At 40.7% G+C, this 15,001-nt stretch overlaps 1 protein-coding gene across 1 annotated transcript; it reads right to left on the bottom strand.

The window, feature by feature from the left end:
• Nucleotides 1-525: 525 nt before the first annotated feature.
• piwil2 (piwi-like RNA-mediated gene silencing 2) lies at nucleotides 526-14,506 on the bottom strand. The gene is made up of 23 exons (XM_070833772.1): nucleotides 14,087-14,506; nucleotides 13,879-13,984; nucleotides 13,067-13,181; nucleotides 12,482-12,654; nucleotides 12,170-12,254; nucleotides 11,756-11,866; nucleotides 11,346-11,463; nucleotides 10,893-11,017; nucleotides 10,291-10,371; nucleotides 10,086-10,199; nucleotides 8,798-8,986; nucleotides 8,539-8,623; nucleotides 8,081-8,173; nucleotides 6,806-6,946; nucleotides 6,251-6,364; nucleotides 5,753-5,941; nucleotides 4,305-4,406; nucleotides 4,047-4,163; nucleotides 3,743-3,831; nucleotides 3,347-3,452; nucleotides 2,533-2,786; nucleotides 1,616-1,723; nucleotides 526-682 (listed from the first exon to the last, which is right to left on the bottom strand). The coding sequence occupies exons 1-23, from the start codon at nucleotides 14,504-14,506 to the stop codon at nucleotides 526-528; spliced, it is 3,192 nt and encodes a 1,063-aa protein (XP_070689873.1).
• Nucleotides 14,507-15,001: the final 495 nt, after the last annotated feature.

Below are 15,001 nucleotides of genomic sequence, written 5' to 3'. Positions count from 1 at the left end.
AAGGAAAAGAAACACTCATGTTGTATTATAGTCTTCCCAGTTTTTTTTTTTTTTTTTACAAGCTTTATTTATACGTAAAGCTGAAAACTGTTTAAAAGATACATTCTGGGATTAAACGTCTCAACACTAACAGAACCCTGACCAATAGGAACAGGGGCTCAGAAAATACTCAAACAATACGCAAACTTTGAACCAATACTCATTTTCAACTCAACAGTAACTTTTTTTTCTCTTTACCTGAAATTAAAATGTGCTTATGCCAACATAACACACATCTTGTAATCACTGCACTAATGCAGTACACCGTTATTTCCACGAAAAAAGTCCTTCTATCAAGGTGAGGCTTGCTCCATATGGGAATCCGATATGGGGCTCTACAGTATTCTTTAAGTGCTACAAGTCAATAATGAATCCCTCATTCATTCAAATGGTTGTTTGTCATTCCTGTCTCTCAGTACCGTTTTTCCATCACAGCTGGTTTTGCTATGAGCTGAGCAGTAGGCTTGTGGTGGTCACCGGTGCAGCTCACAGGAAGAAGAGCTTGTCTGACAGCTGGATGGCCGGCTCTGAGTGCAGGTGCTGGCCAGACAGGAAAGCCAGTTTGTGGGCATACTTGCATGGTGCAGGGACACGGATGGTGCCGGGCCAGTTCCAGTACAAATGGCACATCTTGAAAGTCAGCCTGGTGTGGGACCCAAGCAGCATAGCATGAGCAAACATCAACATTAAAGCTTTTCTCATTTTTATTAGCATGAAGATGAAGCAAAAGGGGCCTACTTGTTCCTCATCAATCAGCATTCACTCAGCTGCCAGTTTATTAGGTACACCTAGCTAAAACTAAAAGCAGTTTAAACCAGCAGCCTTACAATTCTTCCATCATTAAAGGTGATAATGTTCAGTTGTTGTGAGTTTATGGGGTCTATTGTGCAAAGTCCAAGTTTCAATACTAGTTACTGACTAATGTAACTGTCATTTTCACACCTTGCTCCCACATTATGCCAGTAGCAAATGTACTTGATCCCATCTGTGCACCCATGGGTGTGCTGGTCTTAAAATGAGGTGTGGTCAAGCAGTTATTGTCTTGAGGCAGCAGAAAAAAAAAAAAAAAACCTGGTTTAAGTCAATGGTGCAGTATTTTCCTGCTGATTACAGTAAATAATAATTTGTTTTAGTGCATGCGTACATGTCTAGTCATGTGTTAAGATGTTTCACCTCCTTTGACAATTGCTAATCTCATTTAAAAATCAGGCCTAGTAATTTACTGTGTGATCACTTGGTTACTTGACCTGGTTGGCTGTCTAGTTAGTTTACTGGTTACTAGTCTGATAAGTTGACTCACTGGAAGAAATGTATAAAGAACATCTGCCATTCAATTTTACTTTTGGTCTGACCAATATCAGATACTGACTAAATTAATGTGGTCTTTTTGTGTAGTATTTGTCACAGCCAGTGCTTTTCATCAATGAACTGTAGTAGAGACTTATTATAATAAACATATTTACCAGCTGGTTAAAACACCTCTAGACACACACTCATTCAGATAGCATATACAGAACTACCAACCAGTTTTAAATGTGCACCACTAATCAGAATGATTCTTAGTGGGTATCGGTACCTTTGCAAATGGTCTGGTGTGAGGTTTGCCGTGTTGTACAGGGAGATGTAGTGTGTAGGAAGTCCACATCCCTGGCGAATGTGATGTGCCATCAGATAGAAGTCCACCCTGAACGGAAAAAAACACTTTAGTGTTTGAAACTTGAAACAGCCGACAGCAGATCCACTGAGTCTTTGATGGTTTACTCAAAGTGAACATACTATATTTACTAATGTTGCCTGGAGTAGCTGCTGCAGCCCTTTTGATGTACGCAGGTAAAAAGATAAAAAACCAGCTGCCCTCTTCCACTCCCCTGTTGGACTGCTCACATAACACACACACACACTTGATCTCTCCCATCGTAGTCATGTTAGATCGACAATAATTTTATTATATGCTCACATGGATTTTCTTCCTCTATTACATGCAGAGTGCACACAAACTGACCCACTTGTCAGACCACTGCACAAGGACTTGAAAACAACACATTAACAAATTTTCAACTCAGCTGCTAATGGAAAAGCCAGTTAAAGCAGAGAGCCTGAGGCTGGGTTCACACTGAAAACAACACTGCGTCAAGAAATGCAGCCTTCTAACTGATTTTGAGAGGGACCACTGTGTTTGCACAGAGGGAGTTTTGCAGCAGAGGGATCTGGAAAAAAATGGCCATTTTACAAAAAAGTTCATCCTAGAGGTCAGCTATCAGTGCATTTTGTTAGCTAATCCAATAGGCACGGCTCGGGTAGAATAACTTGTAACATTATGCTAATTTTACTTTTTATTCAGTAGTAGTTGAGACAGAGTCAAAAAATGATTGCTGATCATTTTCCAGAATTTAAAAATGCTGCCTCAAAAACAAACAGCTGTGTAGCACCATGTACAAGACTCAGGTTAAAAGAGGACCTATTGACAAATCATTCCCTCGCACAGAGACTGACCAGTCTTTCTGAGTGAGGGTGTGATCCAGAACAGTTCCAGGGGGAGGTGTGCCAAAGTTGTTAGCAGCCCAGGAGTAGAGGGTGGTGCTGATGCGCTTTTGGACCACAATGAACACCAGCTTGGGCTCGTAGCTAGGGAAAGTCTCAAAGCATTTGATCAACTGTGGGATCTCATACTGCTCCACCATCCTCAGCTGGCTGTCTGACACGCCATCGCGATATACCACAATCTTCTCTGGCAAGTTGTGGTTCACCTACAGAAAAAAAAAAAAAAAAAACATACTCAAATGTTACTACAATATTTTGGAGCTTCTATTGTTGCTGGCAGATATGCCCAGATAATGGATATCTGGGTCAACACATACGTCTTTCATGCGCTGCTTATTGTTTAAGCCATATGACTGCAGATATATTTTTAAAAAAAAAAAGCTAAGCCATCATTATCCAATTGCATATTGCAATTTATATATTGCATTTCGACCAATGTGTTCTGCCTCTGTTTTCCCCACATTGATTATTTTCCTGGATGCAACCATAACCTGCTCAAATGTGATTGGCCAATACTAATTGGACTACAAATGGGAACCAGAACACTTGCAAAATCAAATCTGCAGAGATTATAGAGATTAGTTACACCAGTGCGCTCCAGCCTCCCACTCCATATTCTATGCTGACACTGAACCAGCTGAGAGGGACAGAAGACAACGGAGGGAACGTAACCTATGATTCTTGGACAGACAGGGTTAGGTGTGGTTTAAAGATGCGGAGGGTTGGATTAGAAGACATTTATGTAATGCATGTGGGCAGTATTCACCTCGTAGTACTTCTGCAGTGCGGCCAGTAAGCAAACTCTGAAGCCATTGATCAGCTCCTCAGAGGGTGCCTGGAAAGTTACTCTGGAGTACCAGCGGGTCAGAGAGCTAGAGGAGAAAAAACAAATGCATTTCTATTAAGATGTTATTATGTGAATGCATGCTCTAAAACAAATATTTTTAGCACTTACATATTGGGGATGCTCTAATGAAGCTTCTACAAACAAAATCTGCCAGTCCCATCATGTAAAGAGGGACTCAAAGATCTCTGTACTAGTGGGTAGTAATATTGAACATGAATACTTGAACACTGTGCTTTGTGCGTCACATGGATTCATCACAATAACTACTGAAAATATATTAAATCTAAACAAAGAAGGGAGAAAGAAAAAGGTTACCTGTTCACACTTGCAACAAAGCCCATGACTGACTGATGCGCCTTGCTGGTGTCATGGTGGACATCAACTCCAACCACCATCAGGTGTTTCTATTCAAGTGACATAGAGGCTCGTTACTTCTGCAGTAACGGTAGAACTTCCTTTGAATGTGAGGCATCGTTTTCACAAGCAGTATTATGCTTTAGTAGCAGCAGTACCTACAGTATTATTGGTCCAAAACACCTCACAATTCAGATATTTTCAAACCGTTTAGCCCCAGCACATATGGACTTATCTTCCAGCTGTTGTAAGATGTGATACTCACTAGAGGGACATTCACAGTCCATAGCTCTCCTCCTAACTTGCCGTTCATCTGCAGGAGTATCTTCTGGGCAATACTCCTTAGCTTCTGTTGCTGGGAAATTGTCCGGACATTGATGGCCTGACGACAAATAATTGACAACATTTATTGACTGGGAGAAAACTGTTTCGAAGGAAGAAATCAATTTGTTGACAGCAGGAAGGATATTCTCTTTTCCTCTCATTCTGAACCTGCCATGCACAAACGTGAAACATTTCAAACCTGCGATGGGATGGGACTTTTGACACAGCAGAGCTTCTTGATGGCGCTGTAGAGATCATCTCTGTTACCGACTATGATGCACACTATGAGCTGCATATTGGGCTGTAAACGGCGGAGAAATGATCACTTACACAAGAGAAAGATGGATCATGCAAAAAGGATACAGTGAATGTAGTCATATTTAGCAAGGGTTTACAGGGAGCTGCCTGGTAGTTATTAGGCTAAAACATGCTAATTCATTCAGGGCTTGACAGGTTGCCCAAAGCAACCAGTCTGGTACCACTATCAGCCATTTTGTGTTTCTGCAGCAACCACTGAGTAAAAATGCAGCTACAGAGTTAAAAATAGAGACGGAACCAAAGTTTTTAGATGCCAGCAACATCACAACAACTGTGATTAGTCACAGTAAGCTGAATATTTACTCATATGGACTTGTCGTTGGTGAATGCAGACAGACAGAGAGAGAGAGAGACAGAGAGACATCTATACAACAAATATCTAATCACTAATTAATTAACATATCATTACTATGGGACAAATATTTGCAACAGTGATGTTTGAAACAATATATAGCCAAAATGTCATATTTTAGGACTACCTGAGGTCCAAATGAGCAGTCAAGGCGTGTTACAGCTCATTACAAACATGCATGTAGAACATATACACTACTCACAAAAAAGTTAGGGATATTCGACTTTCAGGTGAAATATATGGAAAATGTAAAAAGTGAATGCTACAGTGATATTATATCATGAAAGTAGGGCATTTAAGTAGAAGCATGCACTGGTAATTTCATTCATCTTAAACAATTTATTAAAAGAAAATCTACCAACAGTGGTAGGTATACCACAACAAAACATTTTCAGTGTCTCAATAAATTGGGATGTGGCCAAAGGACGTCCACTCCTCTCCTTTCTGTGACTCTTCCAGTCTCTGTATCACTGTTCCAACCTCCTGATGACACTCTGTGACCCTCTAAGCTCAGTGAACACCTCCGTCTGAGGACTTCCTGTTTGAAGCTTCCAGTGTTGAGGTGCTGCTGATCAATAGTTAGGGGTCGTCTTCTTGTTAGCTTCTTGTTAGAGAACAGCAACTTGTGCAGAAAGTACTGAGACACTGAACAGTTGGACATGTGCATTCAAAGGTTTAGAGAAGGTCACATTAAGTTCACCTGGAAAGTTTAGAATGCATTTTAGGTTCATCCTGAAATTTCACCTGAAAGCCAAATATCCCTTACTTTTAGTGAGTAGTGTACATAGCTTCCTGATGGCACTGCAGAGATCGTCTCTGTTACAGACTATGATGCACAATATGAGCTGCATATTGGGCTGTTAACAGCGGAGAAATGATCACTTACATAAGATGGACTAAATGGCATTGTAAACTTGTGGTAGTAGACATATCTATATCTAGTTTAGCTACTAATCTTACTTTCTATTCATTCATACCTCACTGGTCAGCTGAGAGTGGATGCTTTTGACATAGGTGTCAGTGCGATCATCCCTGAGCTCCACGCGAATGGGTCGCTCCAGTCGCAACCCGATAGGCCCAGCCACCTTGTTGAAGGTGGAAACCAGCTCTTCAGCATGCTCAGCACAGCGGCGAGGGTAGAAGATGGCCCAGATGTTCAGTGGGATCTAGAGTAACATGGGGCAGTTGGTGAAGACACAAAGTTGCACAGCATTTCCTGAAGCTGAGGCAAACATATGCGGTTAGATACTGATGCTTGAGGAGAGCACATAGTGACTGTGGCCACCATCACTGCAGACAGAGTTTGGGACTTAAGTCTACACAGATCATTAGTATACTGTGAACAAGATAACATACTTGACAGTGTTGCTCTCTTATTTCCTCAGCTTTCCAGTTCAAACGTTTTATGTCTTGCTTTTGAGCTTAATTATATTTATCAAAAACTTCAGCTCCATTGATTTCTGTCCAACACTCACAGAGCTGATTGAAGCATCCCTCACAACCTCTCTAGACCAGGATAAATCAGGACCGGCGGCAATGGACGTAGACTGCAGACAGATTGTTTCAATGGGCAGAGTTCTACCTTTAATCTGCAGGAGAGGAAACCAATACACAATATACTGTCAAAATAAAAGAAAGTGAAAGCAACAAGAAAAAAAAATGGCCACGGAACACCATCGAGTACAAAAAGCCAGAGCAAATAAAAGATTCTAGCATCTACATAAGTGGCTCCACCACTGTGAACCTATCAGACAGTCATGGAGCATTTAAATATTCTACAGAGGTTGTCATACTTGATGTTTTTAAATTATGTTGCTCAGGTTTCCTTTCAGCGAGTCTCTAATTTCAGCTTTTCCAAAAACATGGCATACTTTAAAGACAAATATCGCATTAGCATGTCACACTTGTGGGGAAAAAGTCCAGACTCTTTATCATTTTGTTTGCAATATCAATCTCAAAATGCATTTCTCTTATTTGATATCATATTTCTCTGAAAATAGAACTCTTCAGCGTTAACAAAAGAGCCTCACCACCAGGATTTCTGAGCCAATCTCCAGTCCCCATCGGCTGACCTCCTTCAGACTCTCAGTGTTGGTGCTGATGTTCTTCAGAAGCTGTTTTATTGAGTGGGTGTGCTGCTCACCACTCACATTGATATGCATGGTCAGGTCCTATAACACATGAAACACAGTCTCTCTCACTGAGCCGGGTCCTACAAGTTCTTTTATTACCAATTTTTATACAAATATTTTCAGACCTGTATCTGCTGAGATGATACATATTATTGTTTTATACTTTCTAGTCTTGTGCACCGCTTACACTTTGCATTTAATTTGACTAGTGCAGTGCCTGTTCAAGACATGGCTGTTTGGAGCGTGTGGCCATTTGGAATGGGCAAAGTGCTTGGCAATAGCAGTATGAATTCATATATTATGGTTTCCATGGTGCCAGCACATAATTTTAATACCATTACGTGCCACCACCACCACTTAACACGGTGTTAACAGGTCGTAATCATTTTAAGAATTTCTGTGAGATGAGGTCTGAGGTAGAGAGGCTGCCATTTTGGAGAGATGGTATTTGTAGTTGCCATATTGGAGAGGTCAAGATCCACCAAATGTTTTCTTTTAATGATATCTTTAACATTTCATAAGCAAACAACTTCACAATCGACATTCTTCCTTGGGTACCCAGACATACAGCTGCCAAGGGTGTAGTAGATCGGATCAATAGTTCATGAGAAAAGAGAAGAACAGACAGTGGGGTAGGAAAACAGGGTTTGGGGAGTGAGGATGGAAGAGTCTACGTTCTGCTGCTGCAGATATGCTACATTCAACTGGGACATTTAGACTAATGTTAATTATCTGCCAATTATGAATCATTTACACTCGACAACTACTTAGCTACATAAATGTTAACAATGCTGTTGGAAAATACCACTGCTGTCATTTGTTGGTTAGAGTGTTCACCTCTTATAAAGAAAGCATCGATAACAATCGAGGCTGTAACTAAAGAGGCAGGTCTTAGGATTTTAAACATTACACACACACATTCAAATCTTCACCTTAGTAGGATTTAGTTGTTCTGGCCTAGTGCATGTCCTGTCCGAAAGATCAGATTTGACGAATAGATTTTCAGTTCATACCATCACACCAAGTTTCTCTTCCATATGTAGCAGTTACATTGAGATGAATCTGACTGAACTATCATTACAACCCTTATCAGAGTGTCTAATCTTTGTAGCTGCTTAATGTGGGTGTTGTGTCTAGACTTTGAAGGAACGAGACCAGGAAGATCAAATTTACCTTCATAGCTCTGAAGTCCTTCCTCATTTTCTCTGGGATTCCTGTCATGAAGGAAAGCTCTGGCACTAAAAGTATCTCTCCAGTGATGATTTGCTGCAATAAATGTATATCGCAATATTATCAACACAGGTAAGTGTTAACTGCTCACATAATTCTGATTATTTCCTTTGAATCATTATGCTTCTGATGAAGAAATAAACAATCAACTGTGTTCATTTGTACATGGAACAAGTATCATTGACACCTAAGTAGGTTGTTCAATCAAAAGCACAGTGCCTCTCACATTGGAAAAGTGTGACAGTTTGAGAGGATAAACCTAATTCAGTTTTGTAAATTTCATTTCATTTGCAGATTGCAAGACTTCTTGTAGCCACAAGGTGGCACTCTGATGCAAGAATTCAGGTCATGTCACCTTACTGTTCACTAAGTGAATAAGTGATGCTGGAGAGAGATTTCACCTTCCCTCCTGGCTTGGACCTCTCCTTTGGCCGATGCATGAGCAGAGGTTGGTCCATCTCTTTGATTGTGATCCCATAGTTCTTGCTGTTCAAATATGGAACAGTAAGTGTTTCAATGGAAAACGGAACAAACAATAAACAGCCAGATATTATTTAGACTTTGCCTCCCTGGCTTAAACTGTCACCATTTTGATGCACAAAACTCCTTTTCGACTTTCTTGCCCCATTTTGCCCCAATCCACAAACAGAGCAGTCTCACCTGTAATATTCCACAAAGGTGGTTTTTGTCCCATCCATCAAAGTGAAAGTGTCTTTGGGTGACTTGTTCCACTCAATGGCATCAATACGGTAGGTGCGGTTGTTGTAGCGGGTGATGACGATGCTGCCAATGAGTTCTTTGGTGCATTCGTCTTGGAAGTTCTCTTTGCTCTGTTGGTACAGCATGTTCCTAGCAGACAGGAGAGGCCAAAGGTCAGTTCTCTCTTCTGTTTAAACACAAAGTGCAGAGCTACGACAAGATTATTTCACTTTATAAATAATCTATAGATGCTATGGATAGACTGGAATAGACTGTTACATTTGGGAATCCAATACCCTCCAACTCAACCTCGCAATCCAGCCACATTCCTGGAGGGAATGGTTGTAGTGGGTAGTGGTGCTCAAAGACGCACCAAGAACGTCAAACCTTACTAACTATTTAAATATGTATGACTTTAGTCCAGAAGATGACATTTATATAGCTCTGTGTGGCTTGGTCATGGCATATTCAATGTTTAAACTTGTATGAGCATGTTTGAGTAGACACAAGGAAGGCACAGAATAAAAGATGTGCTCCTGATTTTATCATAGCATCCAATAGCATCCATGAAAACAAACAGAATTTTGGAGCTCCGTTACAAAATCCGGTAGTGTAAACAAAGGAAGAAACTACTCACAATAAAATAGACAAAAAACGTTGGCATATGTTATGCTTTGTGAAAATTCAAGTGTAATATGCTGCATTCGCATGGATTCAGGCGACAACACTTTCTGGACGACACGGGAAAAACAGACAAACAAAACTCACATGACGATATGTTGCTATGCTGACGGATTGATTACAAAAAAAGATATATATAAAATATAAATATATATATAATAAATAAATATATTTAAAAAAATATTGTGTGCATAGCATCATCATAATATATCAGTATACAGTTCATCATGCATTCTTGCACGTTTTCTTGAGTGAGGGAGTGACTTAACATCGGATTGTAAATTCCGTTGAGGAGGAACATAGGAATATTTTAACTCTGGACAGCAACGCAGTCTACCGTTGCCACTATTCTATGCCGGCCTCACTTAATTTCACCATCCTGCTATAGTCCACTAAAATGATATCTGGTCTGCCTGAATCCATGTAATGCAGCTTAAGACCAAAACTATTTTACAATTAAAAATTACCCAGTTTGGCCAGAAAATGTACAAGACTTAATAACTCACGATTATGAATGTATCTGTGACGTGCTACTGTTTATTTGCTACAGCTGATTGTGTGAACTTACATGACATCTAGCACCGAGTCGTTCCGCAGGACTTTGTGAGACAAATCCACACACAGGAAGAGGCCTCCATCTGTGCGCTTGATACAGGTTGAATAGCCTGGCCACACTTGCAGCCTATAAAAATAGACAAACAGGATAATGAGTGGACTAGAGTTGCCATGATATAAGCTGGCGTCGCACTCGGATGTTACAACTCGGTACTCACCGATGTTTTCCAAGAATGACTGTGCTTTCTGGATCATAATGATTTCGACCCACAAGTTTCAGTCCGATGATTTTCATAACCCTTGAACAACAAGAACAACTGGGTCACATCCTGTCATTTGACCATCCTAGTTGTAACACATGATAGTAGCACACTGTGCTAAATAGTTGCTTGGGTTATTTCATTAAAAGGCTTTAAAGAATACAAGGAAAATGCTCTGTCAAATAGATTAGGAAGAACACATCTCATCACATCTTAAGGCTACTTAAAGCCTGAGACATGCAGACAACAAATAGGACAATAACTAAAAGTATTAGACAAAACACAAATGACTTAGAAAAGGCAATGGACTGTGTGATCACAAAAGAAAGAAGAGGATCCTTAAACTTAGGAAAAATATTCACAACCGTATTAAAATCATTTGATTGTGAATACACTGAGGGCAATTACAGCATTTTTCTTTGGAAATTCTTACCGTGGCATCTTGAGCAGTTTTGTGCAAAGCCATCCATCACATTTATTTCAATTTGATAATTTGTGTGTAATCTAAAACTGAAGTGGTCAATCTCCGGCCAAATAGTGTAGAGTCTTTTTTAAAATACCTCCTGAGCACCACATTGTAGAATGGGATGCATAGATCCGAGTTGGGTGGCAAAATCTTCGTCATCTGGACTTTTATTTGTATTTCCTCATTATCGGTCCGTCTCAAACTTTTGAGAAAAACCACCTGTATGTCATCAAAACAACATGCAAAAAACAAACAAAAAAAGGAATCTGTGTCAAGTTCAGCACTCTGAATTTTGCTGGATAGTTCTTTGCAATGAAAATTAAGCATATTTGATGTCTCGAACAGTGTCCTTTTCAGCAGTTTTAGACCTTTGCTGGAACTCTACTTACACAACAATTCAAATCAGCTGTTAATAACAAACCCTTTCTCATTCAAACATAACTTCAGGACAATACATGTGGTTGCTGCTGTGCAGGCTAAGCCTCTAGCAGAACCTGTCCTAACACCTTAGCCAATTAGCCACACAAGTAATAACTGTGATACCTACGTCATTCAGCTTAACAGGCAGGTAGAGTATGGAGCCATCAAAAGCTACCACTTCCCCTGTGGTCGAGCGGTGATCCTTCATCATGCCAAAACGCATCGCCATTGATTCAACATTTGGACTGAAAGATAGTATTCAAAATACCTCTCAGAATACTTTCAGCATTTTTCAGCTTTTATCACCAGAATAAACTTATTGAGTCAATATTGATTCCGGCCGTAGACGTATATTGCAGATAAAAATGTATTAACAGTGGTGTTTCAGTGTAATTTCAGCTTTGGTTGTCTTCGTTCACAGCATGCTTCCAAAACAAATTAACTATCATTAGATTAAATTCTTCTGCTTAAAAACACAATTGTTTCTTTCCTCTCCACCAGTAACTGTTGCTGAAAGTAATGGTACATGATACTCACGTAAACGTAACATGATACTGATAAACAGCTTCATTCTTGCAACGAATTGGGATGTGGTTGGAGCCCAGAGTTATTGGAGCTCCTTTTGTTCCAGCCTTATTGAGTGGCTCACTGTCCGGAGGAAAATATGCAAACACAGAAAGACCATTTCAGCTCAAGACACACAGTCAGTTACTTTATCACAGTTTGATATGACTGTAAAGCTTGAGTGAACAGTGTTGCTGACCAATATCAAAGAACCACAGGCCTGCAGACAGCTAATATGCATATTTTACACTACATTGTTATTTGTTCTGCATTCAAGGCCTGTTAAATTAATGGGTGATATATTGCTACTGACAATAATGGCAGCTGGAGATCATCCTGGCGTGTCAAGGTCTTAAGAGGTAAATGTAAGGTTGAAGAAGTACTTACCAGACTGCCTCCATTTTCAGCTCCATCTTTGCTGGTGCAACTGGGGAAAGCTCCAGTGGTGTGGCAGGCACCAGGGGCATGGTTCCTTCACATTATTTGCATTAAAATCTAGCACTTTTGCAAAAGTCCTTGTCACTCATTTTATGAAATTAACTGCATATTATAATAATGTGGGTTTAGATAAGTACTTTTATGTAAATCATTATGTATTGTATTAGAAAATCTAAATGAAAGAAAACCAACATACATTTGCAGTAAAACATTTGTGTTTTGCGATTTTTTTACAAATTGTCAGAACTTCACTGTCCCTACTTGTGTGGGAAGAGTGTGGAGCTGCTTGTTGTCCAGAGGCTTGAGAAAAGGACTCGACATGACCTGGAGGAAAAGAGGGGAGTAGAGAGCGTCCTCTTCCTGCTCCGAGCTGCGGCATTGCTGCTCTTCCTAGCCCCACCATTGCCTGCGGCGTCAAACCCTGGCCATGGAAACTGGAACATGATAATTGAAAATGTGTGTTTTAATACTGGCAATGGTTACAATAATTCTGCATCAGTGATAGTTCTTATTTCTGTGATCAACAAGGTACCTATGATTTACAAATAATCTTTGCTGTGGGATGGGTTACCATAATGAGAAACTGTGCCCTCCTCAATATGTATAAACTTGAGTCAAAAGCTTTGCTTACATTCGCAGTAACAAAGTGCACCACAAACTACTGCACTACTTCAGTTAGACATGCACCCTGCCTACAAAGCAACAGAAACGCGTTCTGCACCCAGATCCATGTTCATTAGACGCACCCAGCTAAAACGAAGGATTTCCACATCATAAAGTACACCTACCTTGTTTCAAATAACATTTGACATCAACATCACAACACATCACTCCCCCGCCATCTACCTGCTGCCTCTGCCCATCACCTCCTCAGGCTGGCTGATGCTTTCTGGGCTGCTGGTGACGCCTACTGGGGCACCTCGCAGCTTCCCATCGCCCATATCTCCAGCTGCTCCTCTACCTGAAACAACATTTTACGGTATTGCGTTTGAAATGACTGGCAGGTACAAAAAGTTTTAGATTTGGTCCAGTAGGTCACCTCTGCTGGCAGACGCAAATTGGCTATAATGGCTGTCGTGTAATCCTTTGTGGCAAACTCACTCGTCGAAGTACATCCACTAAATGTGCTTCATTTTGCCACTGACAGGCTCAGGTTGTCACTTGGAGAGCCTGACAGCACGACTACGAGTTAGATCTGTAAGATCCTTTTAAGTCTAGTTGCTGTGACTTCAGTGTTTAAACATTTTTGTACAGAATTTACTGTTTTGTCAGAACATTTAGCACGTACAATGTATAACGTGCCATTATACACTCTTTTTAAACTTGATTAAAATTATGCTCCATTTTATATATTCTTTCTGGTAATGCCACTTATTTAATGAACACAAAGTACACCATTTTACCGCTGTGACTATGTATTGTGGTTAAATATTTCAAAAATGACAAAGGAAGTTAACCATGGACGACACACTTACAATGGCAGCGCGAACACTGATTTGTTTACACTAACATAGCAGCATGCAAATGTTTAAGTGTAAAACTATGTGTGAGTTACAGTTAGAGTGCTGATGTTCAGTAGTTAACTATCAATGAATCAATAATTGTTCCTAGCTCCATTTAATTTCTTCCTATAAAATCAAAAGGTTTATAATACAGACCCACAGGTAGTGTTCCTCTTCCCCATGAGGTCATTGAGGACTCAATGCCCATTCCTCTAAACATTGAGACCAGAATTGATGTTTGACCCTGGGTTGGCATGCCAACCTGTAAGCAGACAAAGACCTTAGCAGCACTTAATGTAGGGCAGTAATAATTAGGCTGTTAAAACAAATTCTACATGTGTATAGACACATTTCTGGCTCAAACCTCTTTTGTTGCAGAGGTGTCTTCTGTTAGGTCTCGCGTCGTGGTTTCACATGGAGGTGTCTGTCCTTGCTGTGGCTCCAAACTAGGCAGGATTGCACCTCTTGCCGCCCCTGCCTTTGGTTCAGCTACTGGGAAGAGCAGCCCTCTGGCTCGGCCAAATGCTCCATCATCAGGCTGCACCAGCAGCCCTCTAGCTCGTCCAACCGCGGGTCCAGTGATGGCCGGAGTTACTCCTCGTCCTTGCGGTGTATCGCCAAGAGTGGGAAAACCTCTGGCTCGTCCTACGCCAGGTCCTTCTGTAGAGAGAGGCAGCCCTCTACTTCGTCCAACAGCCAGCTCCTCAGGCTGTAGTCCTCTTCCGCGTCCCAGCCAAGGAACGCCAGTCACACTACTGAGACCCGGAGGCCTGTTTGGATCCATTTAGTCAACTGCTAGCAGGCACCAGTTGACACAATAAAGGCTCAACTGGAGAGAGAAACACTGAGGTCAAAGATAGCAATAGGTTGCATTAAGTCTATAAAGGAAACAATGCATAGCTTGGTCAGTCAGCATCAGACAGCATGGGTTAATGATACTCAGCTTTAATAAACTCACACTGATCAGTAAGAACATGATGTCAGCTCTCATTAACAATCAATAAGTTGCCATAATTGCTCAGTTTGTACATGCATCATCAGGATGAGCCTAGTATTATAACAAATCTATAATCACCTGCCTCTCATAAGAAAAGACTGGATCTCCACCAGAGATGAGATGCAAAGCACAAAGGAGAGCTCAGTCTGTCTGTAGTGTAGTGGCGTTAGTTAGTAGGAAGGTGCAAACATGCACTAAACCACATGTGCTAAAACTGGCGTTTATAAAATACAGACAGCTGAACAGCGATAGGGACCATTTCACCAAGTCATTTTTAGGGTA

The sequence above is a fragment of the Pempheris klunzingeri genome, chromosome 7, assembly GCF_042242105.1.
Source record: "Pempheris klunzingeri isolate RE-2024b chromosome 7, fPemKlu1.hap1, whole genome shotgun sequence".
Taxonomy (NCBI): Eukaryota; Metazoa; Chordata; class Actinopteri; order Acropomatiformes; family Pempheridae; genus Pempheris; species Pempheris klunzingeri.
The sequence above is the reverse complement of the archived record's forward strand: the minus strand, read 5'-3'. Positions and strand labels throughout refer to the sequence as shown.